The sequence below is a fragment of the Mercurialis annua genome, linkage group LG8 (assembly GCF_937616625.2).
Source record: "Mercurialis annua linkage group LG8, ddMerAnnu1.2, whole genome shotgun sequence".
Lineage (NCBI taxonomy): Eukaryota > Viridiplantae > Streptophyta > Magnoliopsida > Malpighiales > Euphorbiaceae > Mercurialis > Mercurialis annua.
This window is the reverse complement of record NC_065577.1, coordinates 6703911-6723191: the sequence shown is the minus strand read 5'-3', so window position 1 is coordinate 6723191 and position 19281 is coordinate 6703911. Positions and strand designations below refer to the sequence as shown.

General features: G+C 35.8%; 3 protein-coding genes and 1 long non-coding RNA gene across 4 annotated transcripts; 3 read left to right on the top strand and 1 right to left on the bottom strand.

Annotated features, from left to right (window-relative positions):
* Positions 1-435: 435 nt before the first annotated feature.
* LOC126661407 (zinc finger transcription factor YY1-like) lies at positions 436-5481 on the bottom strand. Its single transcript, XM_050355259.2, has 6 exons — positions 5183-5481; positions 5043-5101; positions 3744-3943; positions 3493-3582; positions 2726-2869; positions 436-1201 (listed from the first exon to the last, which is right to left on the bottom strand). Exons 1-6 carry the CDS (start codon positions 5266-5268, stop codon positions 611-613), a joined length of 1170 nt encoding a protein of 389 aa, XP_050211216.1. The 5' UTR covers positions 5269-5481; the 3' UTR covers positions 436-610.
* Positions 5482-7761: 2280 nt separating this feature from the next.
* Positions 7762-8670, top strand: LOC126661525 (B3 domain-containing protein At2g24670-like). The gene has a single exon (XM_050355374.1). The coding sequence runs from the start codon at positions 7762-7764 to the stop codon at positions 8668-8670; it is 909 nt and encodes a 302-aa protein (XP_050211331.1).
* Positions 8671-10188: 1518 nt separating this feature from the next.
* Positions 10189-10991, top strand: LOC126661144 (uncharacterized). Its single transcript, XR_007635519.2, has 2 exons — positions 10189-10586; positions 10824-10991. It is a non-coding gene; the product is annotated as an uncharacterized LOC126661144 (long non-coding RNA).
* Positions 10992-13988: 2997 nt separating this feature from the next.
* Positions 13989-18698, top strand: LOC126661523 (uncharacterized). The gene has a single exon (XM_050355373.2). The coding sequence runs from the start codon at positions 13989-13991 to the stop codon at positions 18480-18482; it is 4494 nt and encodes a 1497-aa protein (XP_050211330.2). The 3' UTR covers positions 18483-18698.
* Positions 18699-19281: the final 583 nt, after the last annotated feature.

The following is a 19281-nucleotide window of genomic DNA, read 5'->3' as shown; positions in this document are numbered from 1 at the left end:
ATTTGATCAAAAAATTAAATAAATAAATTATATTCAAAAAATATAAAAAGAGAACCTCAATAAAATAACATAAATTTATATCTAATTTGTTCATACGCGTTAACTGAACTTTTTTAATATGCAATTCGCGAATCGTCCACTCCCCTCAAAGATTAAAGTCCATTATGATATTCTCACAAGTGAAGCATTAGTTTAGACAAATGGAGAAAAATACAACGAATTATATAATAAAATCAAAAAAAATTAGACGTACTTTTCAATTATAATATCAACTTTGAATTTTAGCAATTTCAAACACCAACCATGTCAATAATTTAAAACACATAAAATTTCGGATATACTTTTGCTGACATGAGCATCGGAGGATAATTTATAATATACTTCCGAGTTCCAACATTCACATTAGCAAAAATCAATACAAAATTGTGTTTCAAATTTCCAGAAGATGAAAATTGGTATTTGAAATTGCTAAAATTACAAATTTCTGTTTTAATTACAAAACACGCTAAAATTTATGAATTTATTTGCAATTAACCCTAAAAAATACATCTATGATATATTCACAAAGAACGGAAAGAAAGGGCAATGAAGCATCCTAATGTTCATGCATTCAGTCTTCATAATCCGTCTCTTCGTTGTCATCCCCATTGTTATCCCTATATCTCCATCCGTCTTCACCATTATCATCCCCATTATTTTCTCCATATCTCCATCCATCTTCTGCGTTATCACGATCCTCCTCCTCAGTTTCTTCACTATCTTCTTCCTCGTGTGTTTCTTGAACTGGCCAATGTCTTTTCACCGCTTTCATAGAGGTACGCGGTGGACTTGAACCTGAACCTTTCCGTTGAGTGCGTTTGGCAACAGGCATTTTCAAGTTTGGCTTATGCCGACTCTGTTTCTGGCTTCTACCATTCATACGCTTCTCCACATATACATCCTGATCGCTTGGTTCATCCATATAATTATCGGTGTTCGGAGAGGCATTTTCGGCATTTTCATCCGACATATGACTGGGATGCTCTTTTCTTAAATGCAATTTAAGTTTGTATTCATGTATATACGCCTTAATACAACCTTCATGAGGACACGCATAAGGGCGTTCGGGCGTTGGAGTGGCATAGACCCCGGGAGAAGGCTTTGTAACTTTAGCTGTCTTTTCTGGAGGTGTGGCATATTTCATCGGCTCCACAGATAAACGCTGTAAAATACATGAAGATAAGCTGATATAAATAAAAAGTGAAATAATTAAGAGGCAGATGTATCAACACAATTTATAGTATATTCTGTGAATTGTCCAATATGTATTACAGCAATCCATCAACAGAAAACTCTTTCACAATGCTGTAGCACTTCAAATCCACAACCATAGTACAATATTAGCTATGCCATATACAAAAACATATAACTGAAGACTCGGGGAAATAAGAGGACTTCAAATAACTCAATAGATTTGATAAGTAAAAAATGCCAATCTCTGATGTGGTCGCAGTGCATGCAACAATGGCTCAATCTAAAAGATCACCATGTGCCAAATGCTACGGATAATATGTTAATTATTTCAACTAAAACAGTCAAAAATTTCAGATAAAATTCTTGGTAAAGAAAATCAGAAACATCTGGTAAGACTGGTACGAAAAAATAAATACAGATCACAAAAAGTACTTCATTCAGGGAAGACATTAAGGAAAGAAAAGGAATAATATTATTACTGTTGTGAAAAATCACCTTTTATAATAATTCGCACTCCAAATTATAACTTTTCATGTAAACCTTTAACTTTTTTGTGGTTCAGCTCCACCTGTTTGCCTCTTCCTATTAAGTGATCTGATCTTCTGTGTTTTACATTGATTATTATTATTACTAGGCTTAATTCCTTAAAAAACCTCCACCTTGTATTTTTTTTTCGTTTATACCCTGACCTTGTAAAAACACCATTTGTACCCAATTTTGAGTTTTTATGTTTCATCTCTACCCAAAAGCATTAAATTGTACTCTTTTCATTTGAAAAAAAGTTTAAAACAATCCTTCATTTTTAACTTATATACTAATTAGATATTAATATTATTAATAATACAAAAATACCATCTTTTTCAAAAAAATTAAAAAATAATAATAATTTTTTTTAATTTTTTTAAAAAATATTTCGAATTTTTTTTTAAATTTTTTTAAATTTTTTTAAAAATATTTCCGACAAAAAATTAAAAATAATAATAATTTTTTTTAATTTTTTATTATTTTATCAAATTAAAAATAATTAATTAATTATTTGGATGTATTTGATTATTTTTTAAGTTTAAGGATTTATTTGTATATTTTAAAATAGAAAAAAGTATGTTTTAAACTCTTTTCCAAATGAAAAAAGTACAATTTAATGCTTTGGGTAGAGATGAAACATAAAAACCCAAAATTGGGTACAAATGGTGTTTTTACAAGGTCAGGGTATAAACGAAGAAAAAGTGCAAGGTGGGGTTTTTTTAAGAAATTAAGCCTTATTACTATTATTATGGGTAAGAAAATTGCATTTTCACCTATCCAAATGTAAATCTTTAAGATTTGTGTGATTCTGTTCTAAGTGTTTGCCAGTTGCTACTATGATCTGGTCTTAGGATATGAGCATTAGGTTTCTCTCTCACACAATGTCTCCTTGTATGCATTCAAGTCAAATCTGGCAGGCAACAGCCAATTGATAAAGCATTTGTATTGTGAGAGAAAAGAAACTAACCTTTTCATGGTGAGCTGAAATGTGGTTTTTCAACTTGTACTCGTGAGCAAATCTCTTTCCACATTCCGTGTATGGGCATAGATGGTAGTTCTCTTGAGAATGTGTTTTCATATGTGATCTCAGGTTAAAATCCAGAGAAAATGCCTGCATTTCCATAATAAATATTAGAAAAAACATGGATAACACATGGAAGTGTATCAACATACAATAAAATGCCTCAAATCCATGATGCATATCATATATAACACTTTGGACTAAGTCGATATCAGAGATTCCACACAGCATTACTGAGCAAAGTTTTGTGTCTTTTCAAATTCATGCATAACTTGAAGCAGCCATATCCTTTCAAGTTTTAAGTCATCAATTGTTTATAATAATCTCCAATTGAAAAGGGGGTGCCACACTCATTCACAAAACAAGAAGAAGAAGGGCAAACTGAGAAGACATGCAAGCACCTTTTGGGAAAAGTGGAGACAGCTCTACAATATATACAACTTTCATATGAAATATTCAGCATTGGACGACTTAGTAATGAGTTTAAAATCTGATTGTGGAATACAAGACAATTAATGTATTTATTAAATGCAAAAATATTCAAGCATAAAAGACCTAAATGTGATAAGAATTTTAACAAACATCAAATGAACTAAATCAGGCTCACAATAGAAACTGATACATCCAAGGTGGCACAAACATAATCATACAGCTTAGTCACCTGAGCCAGGTAACAAAAGATACCAACATGAGAGGATAAATAGATTTCTCACCTTACCACAGCCGTCAATAGGACATACAAAATCTCTTTCGCCTGTATGAGTTAACAAGTGTCTTTTCAACTTTGAATTATCTAAAAATTTCTGCACCAGAGACAACCAATTTAACATCAGTACATTATAATTGAAGCCTAGGAAAAGGGAACAAAGAAGAACAAAAGCATACGGTGAATTTCAGTTCTCAATGATTTTTAAAGGATCAAAGCAAATTTAAAGAAACAGAATAGAAAATATTAGTTTGACACCTTAAAACATCCTTCGTAGGGACAAGTATGTTGTCTCTCTGCATGAATATGTGCATGCTTTCTCAAAGCAGCAGCATCGACAAAGGTTTTTCCACAGTTTTCACCACTGCAGAGAAAAAGAACCTCAGTAGTAGGTTCTGGTTCTGGCTCCAGTTCTGGTTGTTCTTTAGACTTCTCTTTCAAGGTCGTCAATTGGTTTTCTACATGCACATAAAACAATTAGAGTCGAGCATATTCACAAATTATAATCATAATGCAAAATTCAATTAGACAAGCTCTCTATCTACAGGTTCATCTTCATACATGTCTCCATGAAGCTCACAAAAGTTGAATCATAATTTGGACGATCAAGTTCCGACTTTTTATTGTTCAAAGTGAAATGCAACAAGTAAGACATATGAGACAGCCGCTTCTACAAACAAATCAAAGGATGAAACAGATTCTAGCACAAGACTGAAAAGATTATCAAATTCAAAGTTTAAATTGACGAAAACTTTACTTTAGAGAATACTGCATCTTTAAGTTTCATTCAAGATAATATAATATGAAATTTGAAGTGTTTGCAAATCTCAATTGCAAAGGTTGTGCTTTTCTTTTCCGTAGAACTTGACTGGCAACTAGCAGTGCCTCGAGCTAAAATCCATCATTCTAAAATCTCCAAAACACTTGATATGTTTGTATTTCTCAACCCAAAATGCTTATACTGAGCTGAGAGAACTTCAGCATAGACAATAATACATCTTAAAATATCATTCAAGATAATAAAATACGAAACTTAAAGTATCCCAATTCTCGATTGCAAAGGTTGTGCTTTCTTTCTCCCAAGAACTTGACTGGAAACTAGCAGTGCCTCGAGCAAGAATTCATTATTCTAAAACCTCTAAAACAATTGATATGTTTGTATTTTCTCAGCCCAAAAATGTTTATACTGAGCTGAGCTCTAACGTATTGACAGTCAAAAAAAATTAAAATTTCAATGCTAATCACATAACTAAGACATCTGACGCTAAAGAACAATTAAAAGCAACAAAAACTTACGACTGCGATGAGCATACTATTTAAGTAGCACAGGCACAGAGAAACGGAACAGTAGGACACGTACACGGCGAGACAGTGTTACTTTAACTTTTCCTAATGAAAAAGTGAAGTTTCATGGCGGAACGTAAGCATCCAACACGTTTCCGAAACGGAAAACTTTAATGGAATGAAGTGTTGGGGCTACCTAGTATTTCTGACCTAATTACCCAAAAATAAATACCAGATTCAAAAAACAAAATTTAGAATAAATTGAAATTTCACCTTTTACCCATTTGAAAACCATACATTTCCCACCAGTAGCTGCAACATCTTGCAGCACCCTAAATAGAATCATGGACAATGTTATCACCATGTTATATCCATACAAAAGAATGACAAAAAAAATTGAAACTTTATCTCACCATTGTTTGAACCATTTAACAGCAGGAGCTTTAGATTTGTAAATGGGAGGTCTCTCATATAAATTGTGAATTGATTGAGTCTCCATTGAATTTTAATTTATAAACTGGGAACAGAGGCGTTTAAGAATTGGAATCAATTGGGAAATAATTAGGGTTAGGGTTTAAGAAATTGGTATGAAAAAATGGGTTAAAAAAGGGGAAGAGAAAGAGAGAGGTTAGAGGGTTCTTGTCCATCTGGAACCGGATCAGAGTTCCGTTTTGTGTTAAAAAGTGCTTCAGCTTCAGTCTTTTCTGCTACTTATGTCACCAAGGATTTTTTATAGTACATATTTAAAACATTTTATATTTTTTTTATTACTTTTATATATTTTTTAAAACTAAACTTTAATATAATTTTAGCCAAACACATTTTAGGTCCTTAAACTATACAATTTTTTATTATCTGGTCTCTAATCTTCAATTTTGTCTTCTCCAATCCCTAAACTTCTATCTTTTTTTGCTCAATTGAGTCTTTTTAAATGACTAGGGAAACACCTAATTGCTGAAAAATAGAAATTTAGAGATCCAATTGCTGAAAAATAGAAGTTTAAGTACCCAATTAATGAAAAAATTAGAAATTTAGAGATTCAAGAAGGCAAAATTAAACATAAGAGATCAGATGACAAAAAATCGTATATTCTAGAGGCTCCAAAATAAGTTTAACCAATAATTTTTGTATATCGATTTTCATTTTTTATTTTTATTTTCCATTAGTTTTCTATTCTCACAATATATTAAATATTTTTTTACGTACTCTATCGTCTTCTTGGTCAATCAAAGATCAACAGAAGATTAATCAAAGATCAGTCATACGACAATGTATCAATATTTCCAAATTCGGCCATAGAAATAAAACTTAAAATCATCTGACCCTGGAGCAAGTAAAACAATGACTAGCCACTGTCCTAAATAGAGCAAGAGGTACTATAATTGCATCTCCTATTTCTTACTAAATTTATATATCCATTAACATGTGTTGAAGTATGGATAATTAATTTTAAAAGTCATTCAACATACAATTATTTGAGTTATTAATTTTATTTTTATTACTGATTTTTTATTTTCTTAATCTTTAGTATTTTCGGCCAAAAATATTTAGCTGGCAACGAGAAGTTAGCATGTGACAACCGGCGATTTTTTTTTATTTTATTTAAAAAATTTATCACATAATACATAATCTTATTTTGAAAGTCAGTTTTTAGGCAAAATTATGGTAAGTTTTCAGATAAAAATAAATAAATTTCAATTGCTATCTAAATATTTTTGGCCGAAGAATACCAAAATAAAAAATAAAAAAAATTAATGATAAAATAAATAAAAATTTAATGACTGAAATGAAATAAATTAAAAGTTCAATAATCATTGAAATCAATTAGCCTCCTAAATTTAAGATAACTGCATGCAGCAATTCGAAAAGTGTTGTCATAGTGTAAGAAGTAGACTAATAAGATTAAATTTAAGGGTCCGTTTGTTTCGCCAAAAAAATGGAATGGTAATGGGTATGGGAAAGATTTTCATTGTTTGTGTTTTTTTTGTCAAATTACACTAAGAAATGGGAATATAATTACCTTTTAATGGGAATCACCCATTTCCCCCTTATCTCATGGGAATGAACTTTTGAGAATGAGAATCAAAACTTAACAAAATATTTTAATGATAAATAATAAATATATAATTATTAAAAAATTTATTTTTAAATTTTAAAAAATATACTTAAATTAATTTTTTTATTTTTTTTATTTTTTTAAATAATGCTTTTAAAATATAATTTTTTTTAAAATATAATTTTTTTTAAATATAATTATTTTAAAAATATAATTTTTTTAAAATATAATTATTTTAAAAATATAATTTTTTATATAAAAAATATTCAAAAAATAAAAAAATATTTTTAATAAATAATAAATAATTTTTTTATCGTTACCCATTCTCATTCCAATTCTTACACTTTGAACCAAACAAAAAAAGAAAACAATTATTCTCATTCCCATTCCTTCTTATTCCGATTCTCATTCTGATTCTCATTTCAAACCTTAAACCAAACGGCCCTTAAGAGTTCACGAAAGCATTGCTAGTACAAAAATCACGGATCGATTCCGCATTTTATTTTTACTTATGCCATTTTTTTAATTTTTATTTCCGGCTAATTAAGAAGTCTTCTAAAAGTCAGGACAATTACTTATATATGAGGTGAAAATTTGAGTAAGAACATTCTCATATTTCGTTCATCTCAATTGCCATATCATATTCCTAAATCAAAAAAAAAAACATCAAATTTTATATATAAAGAATAGATTGGATAACAAATTGGTATCATTTAGATTTTGCAAATCTGATCTGGCAACTTATCAGCTGAATATTAATAAAATTAGGAGAATTCTTTTCTTAGAAGGACTAGGAAAAAATAACAAATTAAACATAAAACGAAAACTTAATCAGTCTCTTAATCCACTTTGGAAAAAGATTCACTCGCTCTTTAATCCCTCTAATATAAACACACATATCATAAGCCTTTCATTGCTATAATCATTGACCAAAAAATGTCAGGAACAGATCAGCTTTCTGTAAATTTTAGGTCTTACGAACATTTTCTGATGGATGCTAAACAAAAAATAACAGATGAATTTGCGTCAAAATCCAGATTGACTAGTACTACTACTACTACTACTACGACTACGACTACGACTACTGAACCTTCATCGAATGATCATTCTGTTGCGTTCAACGATCGCCCGCTTCCTGTTTTTGTACCGAGAAGGCCCCGTTGTGTGTTGGTCAAGAAACCAGTTTCTCCTTATATAAAGCTGTTTGGTCAAATAATCTACCCTACAAATCGACACGATCACGATCAAGAAAATATCAAGAACGGTCCGAAACGGAAAATTGTTGTAGAGGAGAATGTGAACGAAAAAGAGAAAGTGAAGAAATCAAATAATAAATGTCGCAAGAAATTATTCGCAAACCCTCCGCCTCCACCAGCGATTCTTCCTCTCGTGTTAGAAGCGAAAATAAACGCAATGGGAGGGTACGACGTAAGACTAGTGATAGAGAAGATGTTGTACAAAACGGACGTCGAAAAACACGAGGATCGATTGTCAATCCCCGTGAAGCAAATACGGGACGAAGGGTTTCTCGACGAAGACGAACGGAAGATTATATACGTAGAGGGAGAAGAGTTGAAAGTGAAATTTTTGGAACCGAGTGATGATTGCCATGATATGAAACTGAGGAAGTGGAATAAGCCTAACTCTCTTACATTGAGAACAAGTTGGAAAGAAGTTTTAGAGAGGAATTTGGACATAATTGATGAGGAGACAAATGTGGTTGTAGAAGAGAAGCATCTTAAGAAGGGAGACATAGTTCAGCTTTGGTCTTTTAGGAAACAATCAGTGGAACATTTAAAACATGAACATTGGCTTGCTCTCATTAATATGAGTCGCATTGCATGAAGAACACTAAATTTAGGAGTTTTTTTTGTTTTTAGTTTTAATTTCAGGTTTTTGTTTTTTGATTTTGTCTTTTTTTTTTGGTAACTTAATTTAGCTAAGAGGATTTTATTTTAAGTTTTTCTTATTAGATTATGTTATTATAGAATCAAATGAAATTTTTTACATTCAATTTCCTATGACTTGCGCTCATTCATCGTATACATACTACGACTAGACATTCAAACTTGAGACTTCATGGTATCCAAAGATTAAAAGAAAGACTAAAACATAAACAAAATAATTCTTTTAATATATAAATTTTTTTTAAAAATAATCCTTTTGATCTATAAATTTCTTCCCTCTTGGCCAGAGGTCTCGAATTCTAACACCAGTTCGAACATGTTTAAAAAAAAAAAAAGCTTTGCTGCCCAAACGAGTTCTACCTGACTCATTCCGACTAAATTAGGACAATGTTTTCAAATATTGCACAATACATGTTTTTTTTTTTTAAAAAAAAAAAAACTTGACCTAATTTGAAAAGTTTTCAATCTACTAAATCTTAGTTGATTAAATTGAATTAATTTGGTTTTAAAAATAATTCTATATGCTCAAATGATCTTTCAATGTTTCATATCAAAATGAAAGATTTGATTCTTCATTTTCTCAACTAAGAAAGTAAAACATTCTAAGATAATAACATTGATGGTTATGCTTAAGTAATGGATTTTGATAACACTTGGTTGAATCGGATAGCTTTTGGCATTAAAACGTCTCAGTTATCAGTCTTAGTTAATGGATGTCTTTCTGCGAATTTCTTCATGGAAAAAGGGGTGAGACTGGACTATCCCCTTTCTCCAATGCTTTTGCTAAAGCAACTTCTTTAGGGCTCTTAGGTGGCATCTCTATGGATGGGTATGACAATTCGATTTCTACCCTGCAATTCGCATATGATACTCTAATTTTTGTCCCTAAAGATTTAGCGCGCAAATTAGAAACTTATAAAGATAATTCTTCGTTATTTTGAGTTGATTTCGGGACTTCAAATCAACTTTAAAAAGTCGTATTTAATTGGCATTGACGTGGATGATTTCTCTCTCAAATCGACAGCTGACATTTTGAGTTATAAAATTGAATCTCTTCCTATCACTTATTTGTTAGAAATTTGGATTATTTATGTATCTATTTCTAATTGTATTAGTTTCTTTGCCTTCCACTCTTTATGGATGAGCTAATACAAATATCATTTATAAAAAAATTGATGGTTATATAGTGCTTAATTTTACTATAAATTGCAAATTCTTGCTTCGATAAAAAGATAATGTTAAAATTGAAACAAATTTTATTTGGAATATACAAAAAATCATGATTAGAAGAACAATAACGATGACAATGACAAACAATGATGATAAAAATTAAATTCCAGATCTAAAAAAATGTTGACAGTGATAGCAACGATAAATTTTAGATTGAAAAAAAAAATCAATAGCAAAGAGGAAAACAATAACCACCACGACTAGGGGTGAGCAAAAACCGAACCAAACCAAAAAACCGAGTCAAACCGAACCGAAAAATCCGAACCGAGCAGAATAATGGTTAATATGGTTTGATTTGGTTTAAAATTTATATAAATTGCGGTTTACGGTTTCGGTTTGGTTTTAGGGTTCGGTTACCGAACCGAACCGAAAAAACCGAAATAATAAAAGAGGTTATTTTTGTCATTTCCATAGAATGCTATATATACCTTAATTTAACCTAGAAACCCTAATTTCCCCCTTTTCTTTCTTCTTCACTCATCCGCCTCACTCCCTCTCACCCACATACAGCCCCTTTCTTTCCCCTTTCTCTATTTTCCTTTGCCTTCTTCTCCACTATTTCTTCTCTATCATTCATAAACTCTTAAATTTATATGCCTTCAAAGATAAACATGAATTTATAAGGTAAAGAGCCTCCATTTACTTTATCAAGTTTTTTTTTCGAAGATTTAACTTTTTTTTTCTTTATTGTTGATCCGGAATTTATGATAACTTCATGGTTAATTTTTTGAATCTTTAAGAAAATTCTCTGAGATCTAATTTTTTAAATTAATTTTAGAGTTTATAGACTTTATTTTTATCAATATTTACTATATTCTGTTTTATTTAGTAATTTTAACTATTCTATTTTTTGTGTTTCAGGTTTATGAAGTTTATTAAAGAAATCAAGATATTTTCTAGAGAAAAATAAGAATCAACAAAGTCCATTTAGTTTGTTATTGATGTACTGAAGAAATAAAATATGAAAAAATCAAATTATGTAATGTGAATAGACCAATTTTATGTATATATATCTCTATGTTGATATTACTTTTGATTTTGATTTCTCATTTTGATTTTACGGATTTATGTTTGATATTTGATTTTTGTGTTTATTGTAATCGGTGAACCGACCGAACCGGACCGAGGAAAACCGATTTTTTCGGTTAACCGAACCGAAAAAACCGTAAACCATATCTGAAGTTTTGGTTTTAAATTTTATAGGGGTGGTTTGGTTTGGTTTCGACAGTTCTGAGACCGAACCGAACCGAACCGAACCGTGCTCACCCCTAACCACGACAAACAAATTTTTACGTTGATAATGAGAGAAGTGCATTTTAGAGATTTGGAAAAAAAAAAGGAGCTCCTTCTCCAATAAAGGAGATGTTGCTTTTTCTTCGAGCAGCTCCTTCTCTAGATCAAAGAAGGAGTTGCTCGCTCCTTCTCCAAATCGAGGAATGAGAGCAGTTCCTTCTCCGAGAGAAGGAGCTGCTTTCTTTCTCTATATCGGAGAAGGAGCTCTGGTGAGTCGCGGATGAGTCGTAGGTGTATTCATGAATCGGAGTGCGGTGTCGGTTGTGGGGTGGAAGCGGTTTTAATAGAGTTTTAGTTTTTAATTTATTTAATTTTTTAATAAAATTTAAAAAATTAATTTTGTCATTTAAGACTTATTTAAATGTTTTTAAAGATTAAAGGCTTGTTTGTATATTTTTCAAATAAATAATAAATATGATATTACCCTCCTATTTAGTTGTTTTGAATTTTTTTTCATCCTTAAGGTAATCAAATTGTTAGAAATTTTCAATTTAGGGTAAACTGAAACACAAAAAGACAAATTAGGGTAAAATTGAAGATTTTCCAACGTTAAAGTGTGATTGCAAAAGGGATTAAAGTGAGATGATTTTAAATGATTAGGTCTTCTTTACATAAACATGTCATGTATTATGGTTTTAACATAGTACAATCTTCCAGCGTAAGAGCATTTTTCAATGGTATTCTTTATAATAAAGAGTATTTTTTTCTCAAATAAATAACATTTTAGGTTTAATTTTTTTTTTAAATTAATTTGACACAATAGCCTCTCTAATATTTAGCTTTTTGTTTTATTTTTTTTAATAAATATTAATTAAATAATTTATTTTAATTTATATTTAATATTATATATATATATATATATATATATATATATATATATATTATTTTCAAAAATATGTCTTTAATCTAACTTATATACTAAATATAATTGATGCAATATGAAATAAAAAGTGAAAATTGGCTTTTCATGAGTAGGAGAAATTCTTAGGTAGACCGAGTTTACCACGTCATCCGTAGACTAAACCACTCATAATGACCTCATTAAAATAATGACAATGTCGTAATATCATCATTAAAATTTGAATGCATTTATTGCACAATTATTATAATATTGCCATCATTTTAATAAAGTGTTATATTATGGGTGGGTTAGTGTACAGATGACATGATAAACCCGGTCTATCTAAGAATTTCTCCATAAGTAGAGAGTCAAACTCATTTTTTTCGCTATATATACATATTAGCTAATTCATTGGACTTAAATTTTGTTGTTATATTCTCTAATTTAATGAGTTTGAATCTTTTATGATACCGACCTAATAATATTCGAACTCCAAGCATCGCCTAACGAATGCTATGCTCGCCCAACGAGTCTCCAAATCTCCCATCGCCCATGTCTGTCTCGGGCGGACTCATCCAGGTCTGCCATCTAGGCGACCTCATCCACTCCGTTCCCTGACACCCACTACCCGGGATAATCGGGAACGTGCCTTCACCATTATCAATAATCGTGGGGCAAACCCACGATTTACCAGATAACCACCGCCTTAAACTCATTATAAAAGGAAGCCACCGAATGCTGAGAAGGGTAAGCAGAAATCAGACTTAAATACTCTTACATTCATTTACCTACCAAAAAACCCTCTCTGACTTAAGCATCGGAGTGGCTTTCAGGCTGAGCAAGCCTGAGGTCCTTTGAGCTTATATTTGTTACTTGTGCAGGAAAAACAGTACAGGCGACCCCTTAAAGATCGACCTGTATCATTTGGTGCGGTGAGCGTGGAACTTATTAGTTTCGTCGTTCCTTTTAGATACTTTTCAGAATTTGCTTTTTCAAGAATGGATCCCCCACAAGATAATACTCCACCAGCTACCAACCGAGAAGACAGGGAAACAGAACCACCGGCCCTAAATCTGTTTCCCCCGACCAGCGAAGAAGGAGAAACCAGCGACCCCCTGGCGATAAGACAGACGATGCCTCCGATAGCCATAGCACCTGATGAAGGGCCAATCAACAACCAAGCAATGTTCAAGGCTTTCCTAGAAATCACCAGTCTACTCAAAGATATCAAACAGAGTATCTCGTTAAAATCGCCAGAACAGGGATCAGCGAAATCACCAGTACAGAAGTCAACATCAACCATGGACAAGGGAAAAGAACCAATGCGAGAGGAAGATGCCCCTGGAAATTCCGCAAGGAAACAAAATGCCCCCATCGTAATTCCAGACGAAGAACGTTGGATGGATGAACAACACACCCTCAAAGGCGGAGAAGAGCATCTGGAGGAAAAAGTCCGCCAAGTCATGAGCAGGCTTGGAATAAGATGTGAAGACGTGGACATCTCTCTTCGAAGTGACTCACCACTCGCAGATTTCATCATCTCTCACGAGTTCCCTACAAAGTTCAGATACCCCCCAAATTTGGAGTCGTACGATGGAACAGGCTGTCCCAAGAGCCATATTCACAAATTCCAAGCGGTGATCAATGTTCAGACAAACTTGGATCACGTACTATGCAAACTTTTTCCTACTACCTTAAAAGGTCTGGCGCAGGAATGGTACCAGAGTTTAAAGCCAGGATCAGTGCTGACGTTCAAACAATTCTCAGGACTTTTCCAGGCTAGATTCGTAGCATGCATCCCTCAAAAGAAGCTATCCACAGATCTGCTGGCCATCATGCAATGGGAAGGAGAGACACTCAGGAAGTACGTAGAAAGATTCAATAAGGAGGCGATGCAGATAGAAGACCTGAGCCAGGAGATCGCCTACACAGCATTACTCAATGGAACTACCAACTCCGACCTACGAAAGGAATTATTGGCTAAATCACCAAAATCATTTACCACACTGATGACCATCGCACATACACAGATCAGGGTGGATGATGGCCAGAGAGAAATAGAGAATCGCCTCGGACGGGTAGAAGAACGAACGTTTGCAGAAAGAAGAAATGGGGAAAGATCGCCCATAGGAAAGAGGTTCGGAGAAAAAGGCAATGACCATTTCAGAAACAAAAGGAAAAAAGACGAAGATAGGCGATATACGCCCCTGAACACAACCAGAACCAACGTACTGTTTTGGGTAAAAGACAGCCGAGAGAAGGTCAGATGGCCAAGGAAGATGAACGTTGCATCAGCCAGCAAAAGAGACAATAGCAAATACTGTGAATTTCACAGAGACAACGGCCACACCACAGATGAATGCTGGCACCTGAAGGAGGAGATAGAGAAATTGATAGAAAGGGGATCCCTTTCCCAGTTCGTAAAAAGGGACACCGAAGCCAGAGAGACGGAATCAGAGAGAAAGAAAGAGCGGAAAGAAGAAATCGCCAGAAGACCCAGACCAGAGCCAGCAGGCGTGGTTAATGTAATAATGGGCGGATCGACCGGAGGAGACAGCAATACTACAAGGAAGAAAGCTGCAAGAACAGTCTACTCGGTTAGCCCAGGTGCACCGAATGCTAAGAAATTCAGAAGCGTATCTTTTTCGGAGGTCGATAGTCATGGCTTATCAGTCCCTCATGAGGACGCCCTAGTTGTCAAGGGGCGACTCAACAATTTCGAGGTATCTCGGATGCTCGTAGACACGGGAAGTTCGGTAAACATGATCACGATGGAGGTGTTCGGCAGAATTGGACTCAAGAAAGAAAATTTGACACATGTCACTACTCCACTAGTGGGACTAGGAGGCAAATCTGTACAGGTGGAAGGATCACTGGAGATAAACATCCAACTGGGGGATGGAGAGATCTACAAAGAGATCCGAGCAGAATTCATGGTGGTCAATATGGATTTCGCATACAATGCAATTCTCGGAAGGCCACTCTTGCACGATACATGCGCATCCATTTGCATGAGGTACCTACGAATGAAAATCCCAACCAGAGAAGGCGATGCCGAAGTCAGAGGATGCCAAAAGTCAGCCAGAGAAGCATACTTTACAGCTCTCAGGAAAGTACATATAACCTTGCCAGTACTAACAATGGAACCTCCAGAGAAGAAGGAAAGGGCGGAGCATTATGGGCGAACTGAGAAAATCGAATTATCCCCAGGAAAGGAGATAGAAGTGGGAGATGAGCTAGAAGAAGAAATCAGACGATCTCTGACCGAAAACCTCAGATCGCTTGGAGACTCCTTTGCCTGGACAACAGACGAATTGATCGGAGTAGACCCGGACGTCATATGTCATCGGTTAAACATAGCGACCGACGCGAAGGCAGTAATACAAAAAAAGAGAAGGCACTCGCCCGAAAAACAACTCGCCATCGCAGACGAGATCGCCCGGTTAAAAGCAGCAAACGTGATCAAAGACGCCTATTACCCCAAGTGGGTAGCAAATGTGGTGATGGTAAAAAAGTCCAATGGCACTTACCGAATGTGCGTGGACTTCACAGATCTGAATAAAGCATGTCCCAAAGATAGTTTCCCACTTCCACACATTGATCAGTTAGTAGACTCCACAGCAGGTCACGCCCTCTATACATTCCTAGATGCCAAGGCGGGATATCACCAGATACCCATGGCACCTGAAGATCAGGAGAAGACGGCCTTCATAACAGACCAGGGATTATTTTGTTACAAGATGATGCCCTTCGGTCTGAAGAACGCAGGAGCCACATATCAGCGGCTGGTGAACTCAATATTCAGAGATCAGATAGGAAAGCACATGGAAGTTTATGTGGATGACATGATTATCAAGAGCATCCGAGCTGAAGACCACCCAACAGATGTGAAGATAGTCCTGGAGACGCTAAAGAGATACCAGCTAAAACTCAATCCGGAAAAGTGCGTATTCGGAGTACCGGCAGGCAAGTTCTTGGGGTACATGGTCTCTCAGAGGGGTATCGAGGCTAACCCAGATAAAATCGAAGCGGTCTTAAAGATGACACCGCCACGGAGCATACATGAAGTCCAGAAGCTCAACGGCCGGATCACGGCTCTAGGACGGTTCATGTCCTGCTCGGCAAAACGATGCCTGCCTTTCTTCAAAACCCTGAAACAGATCAAGAACTTCACATGGACCGCAGAATGCCAGCAGGCGTTTGAAGAATTGAAAAGCTTCCTATCCTCGCCCCCACTGTTGGCGAGACCGGATCCGGGCGACGTGTTATATTTATACATCTCTTGCTCTGACGAAACAATAGCAGGAGTATTGGTGTCAGAAAAAGGAGGCGAACAATACCCGATCTACTACATCAGCAAAGTACTCAGAGATGCGGAGCTGAGATACCCGAAGTTGGAGAAGCTGGCGCTATGCGTATACACCGCCACCATCAAGCTCCGACATTACTTCGAAGGGCACCAAGTCATTGTACGGACCGACCAACCACTACGAAAAATCCTCCAGAAGGCAGAGACAAGTGGACGCATAGCAGAATGGGCCGTCAAAATAGGAAGTCTGGGCGTTATCTATGAAGCTCGGAAAGCACTGAAAGCACAAGCACTAGCCGACTTCTTCGCTGAACTAACATTCAAAGAACCCATGGAGGACAAAACGACTCCCTGGGAGATGCACGTCGATGGAGCAGTTTGCGGAGAAGGAGCAGGCATCGGAGTCGTGCTCAAAGGACCAGGAAGAATCCAAATGGAATACTCAGCAAGACTCGAGTTTCCAGCCTCCAACAATGTTGCGGAATATGAGGCGCTGATAACAGGGTTGCAACTATGCGAAGAGCTCAACATCTCCGAAGTCCAGATCTGCAGTGATTCACAACTGGTCGTGAACCAAGTCTCGGGGAACTTCGAAGTAAAGGAAGCTACGTTGAAGAAGTACGCCAAGCAGGCCAAAACCTTCTTTGCCAATAATGGGCGATCCTGGTCGCTACAGCAAATACCCAGAGCAATGAATGGAAGATCAGACGAATTGGCAAAGTGGGCAGCAACAAAGAATTACGACTCAATGAGAAACATTCCTCATGAAATCAAACGACAGCCTAGCTTTCAAGAAGAAATTGAGGAAGGCGAAGTACTGATGGTAGAAGGGGAAGAAACCTGGATGTCCCCCCTCACAGCATACCTGGCTAATGGAATACTCCCCGAGGATAAGAAGGAAGCCAAAAGGATAGTGATACTTTCATCAAAGTTCGGAATATACAACGGCCAGCTGTACAAACGGTCATTCACCCATCCCTGGCTAAGATGTGTGAACAAAGAAGAAGGGGAGTACATCATGAAAGAATTACATGAGGGGACCTGTGGAGCACATGACGGAGCATCAACACTGGTCAGGAAAGCACTGCTACAAGGCTATTATTGGCCCACGATGAAAGAACAAGCTACAACGCTAGTAAGGGGATGCTGGCCTTGCCAGCAACATGCCTTGGTACCAAGAAAGCAAGCTTCAGAAATGAAACCCATCGGCAGTGCATGGCCGTTCGCCCAGTGGGGTATGGACATCCTGGGACCTCTCCCTTTGGCCACAGGACAACGGAAGTTCCTAGTAGTGGCAATCGACCACTTCACCAAGTGGATAGAAGCGGAACCACTGGCAAAAATCACACAACAACGCATAACTAACTTTTTCTTTAGATCTATCTTGTGCAGGTTTGGAATACCGAAGGTGCTGATCACAGACAACGGAAAGCAGTTCGACTCAGCAAAGTTTAGAAAGTTTTGTGCCGAGTATCAGATCGACCTAAGGTTCACTTCGGTTTACCATCCACAATCGAATGGGCAAACCGAAGTGGCCAACAGAATCCTACTGGCCGGACTAAAAAGAAGACTAGACGAGTGCAAAGGAAGATGGGTAGAAGAACTCTACAGTGTCCTATGGAATTACCGTACCACCCCTAGAGAATCAACGGGCGAAACTCCATTCGCCCTAGCCTATGGAACGGAGGCTGTAATCCCTGTAGAGATCGGCGCACCCACGCCAAGGACAGAAGACAACCAGCTAAACCTAGAAGAAAACGAAGAAGAGCTCAGGAACAATCTAGATCTCCTGGTTGAAAAAATCAACAGATCAGACATCAGGATGGAAGCCTACAGACAAAAGATGGCCAAACATTTCAACAGCCATGTAAAGAAAAGAAAATTCAAACTAGGCGACCTAGTCATGCGAAAAACCGAAGTCAAAAAAGGAGAAGCAGGAAGTGGAAAACTGCAGCCAAACTGGGAAGGACCTTACACCATCAGCGAGGTCATCAAAGAAGGAACATTTAAACTCACCAACTCCATGGGAAGAATCATACCAAGGACATGGAACGCCAACAACTTGAGGAAAATTTAGTCACAATGGGTCGCCATCAAACATGATTAGTTACTTTAAGAAGTAGTATAATTAGTCAAGCAGTGTTCAGTTTCAATATTGTATTTCAATTCCTCCAAGTGATGTTTAATCACAGCATTATTTCAATTTCTACAAGTGATATTTCATCACATTAATGTATTTGAATTTATGCAAGTATTTTAATTTACCCTTGCTCGGACAAGGAATTTCCACAGATATCATCTCTTTACCATAGTTGCTGATTACTTAAAATATTTCCAAAGAGGAGAACTGACGAGTTCATTCCAAAAAAGGAAAATACACAGTCCAAATATATATATCGCCTAAAATAAAGAGAACATAGAAGCTAACTGTCTCAAAAATAAAGAAGGCAAAAAAGATATATATTAAAAAGAAGGCAAATGCCCCACAGAAATTACAAAGGAAAATAAAATTCCTAACAAAAGAAAAGATACAAGTGTACAAAGTGCATAACAAAAAAAAAAAGAAGAAAGGAAAGTTCTTCCTATACAAAAAAAAAAAAAAAAAAGGGGAATCTAAAGCTTGATGATCTCTGGCTCAACCTTCTCCGGGGCAGCCTCCTTGTTCCCATCCAAAATATTGGGGACAGATAGCCCCTCCTGCGAATCCCGCCTGGCTGAAGAAGAAGCATCGACATGAATGTTGCCAGAACGGGTGGGAGAAGGGACATCGGCAAGGCTAAGAGGATCGGACCCTGGAAGGATAGACTCCAGGTCAGAAGGCCGATCCAATAAGTCCAGAGCAGCAAAAGGTCGCTCCGAAGATATAAGCAAGCCGA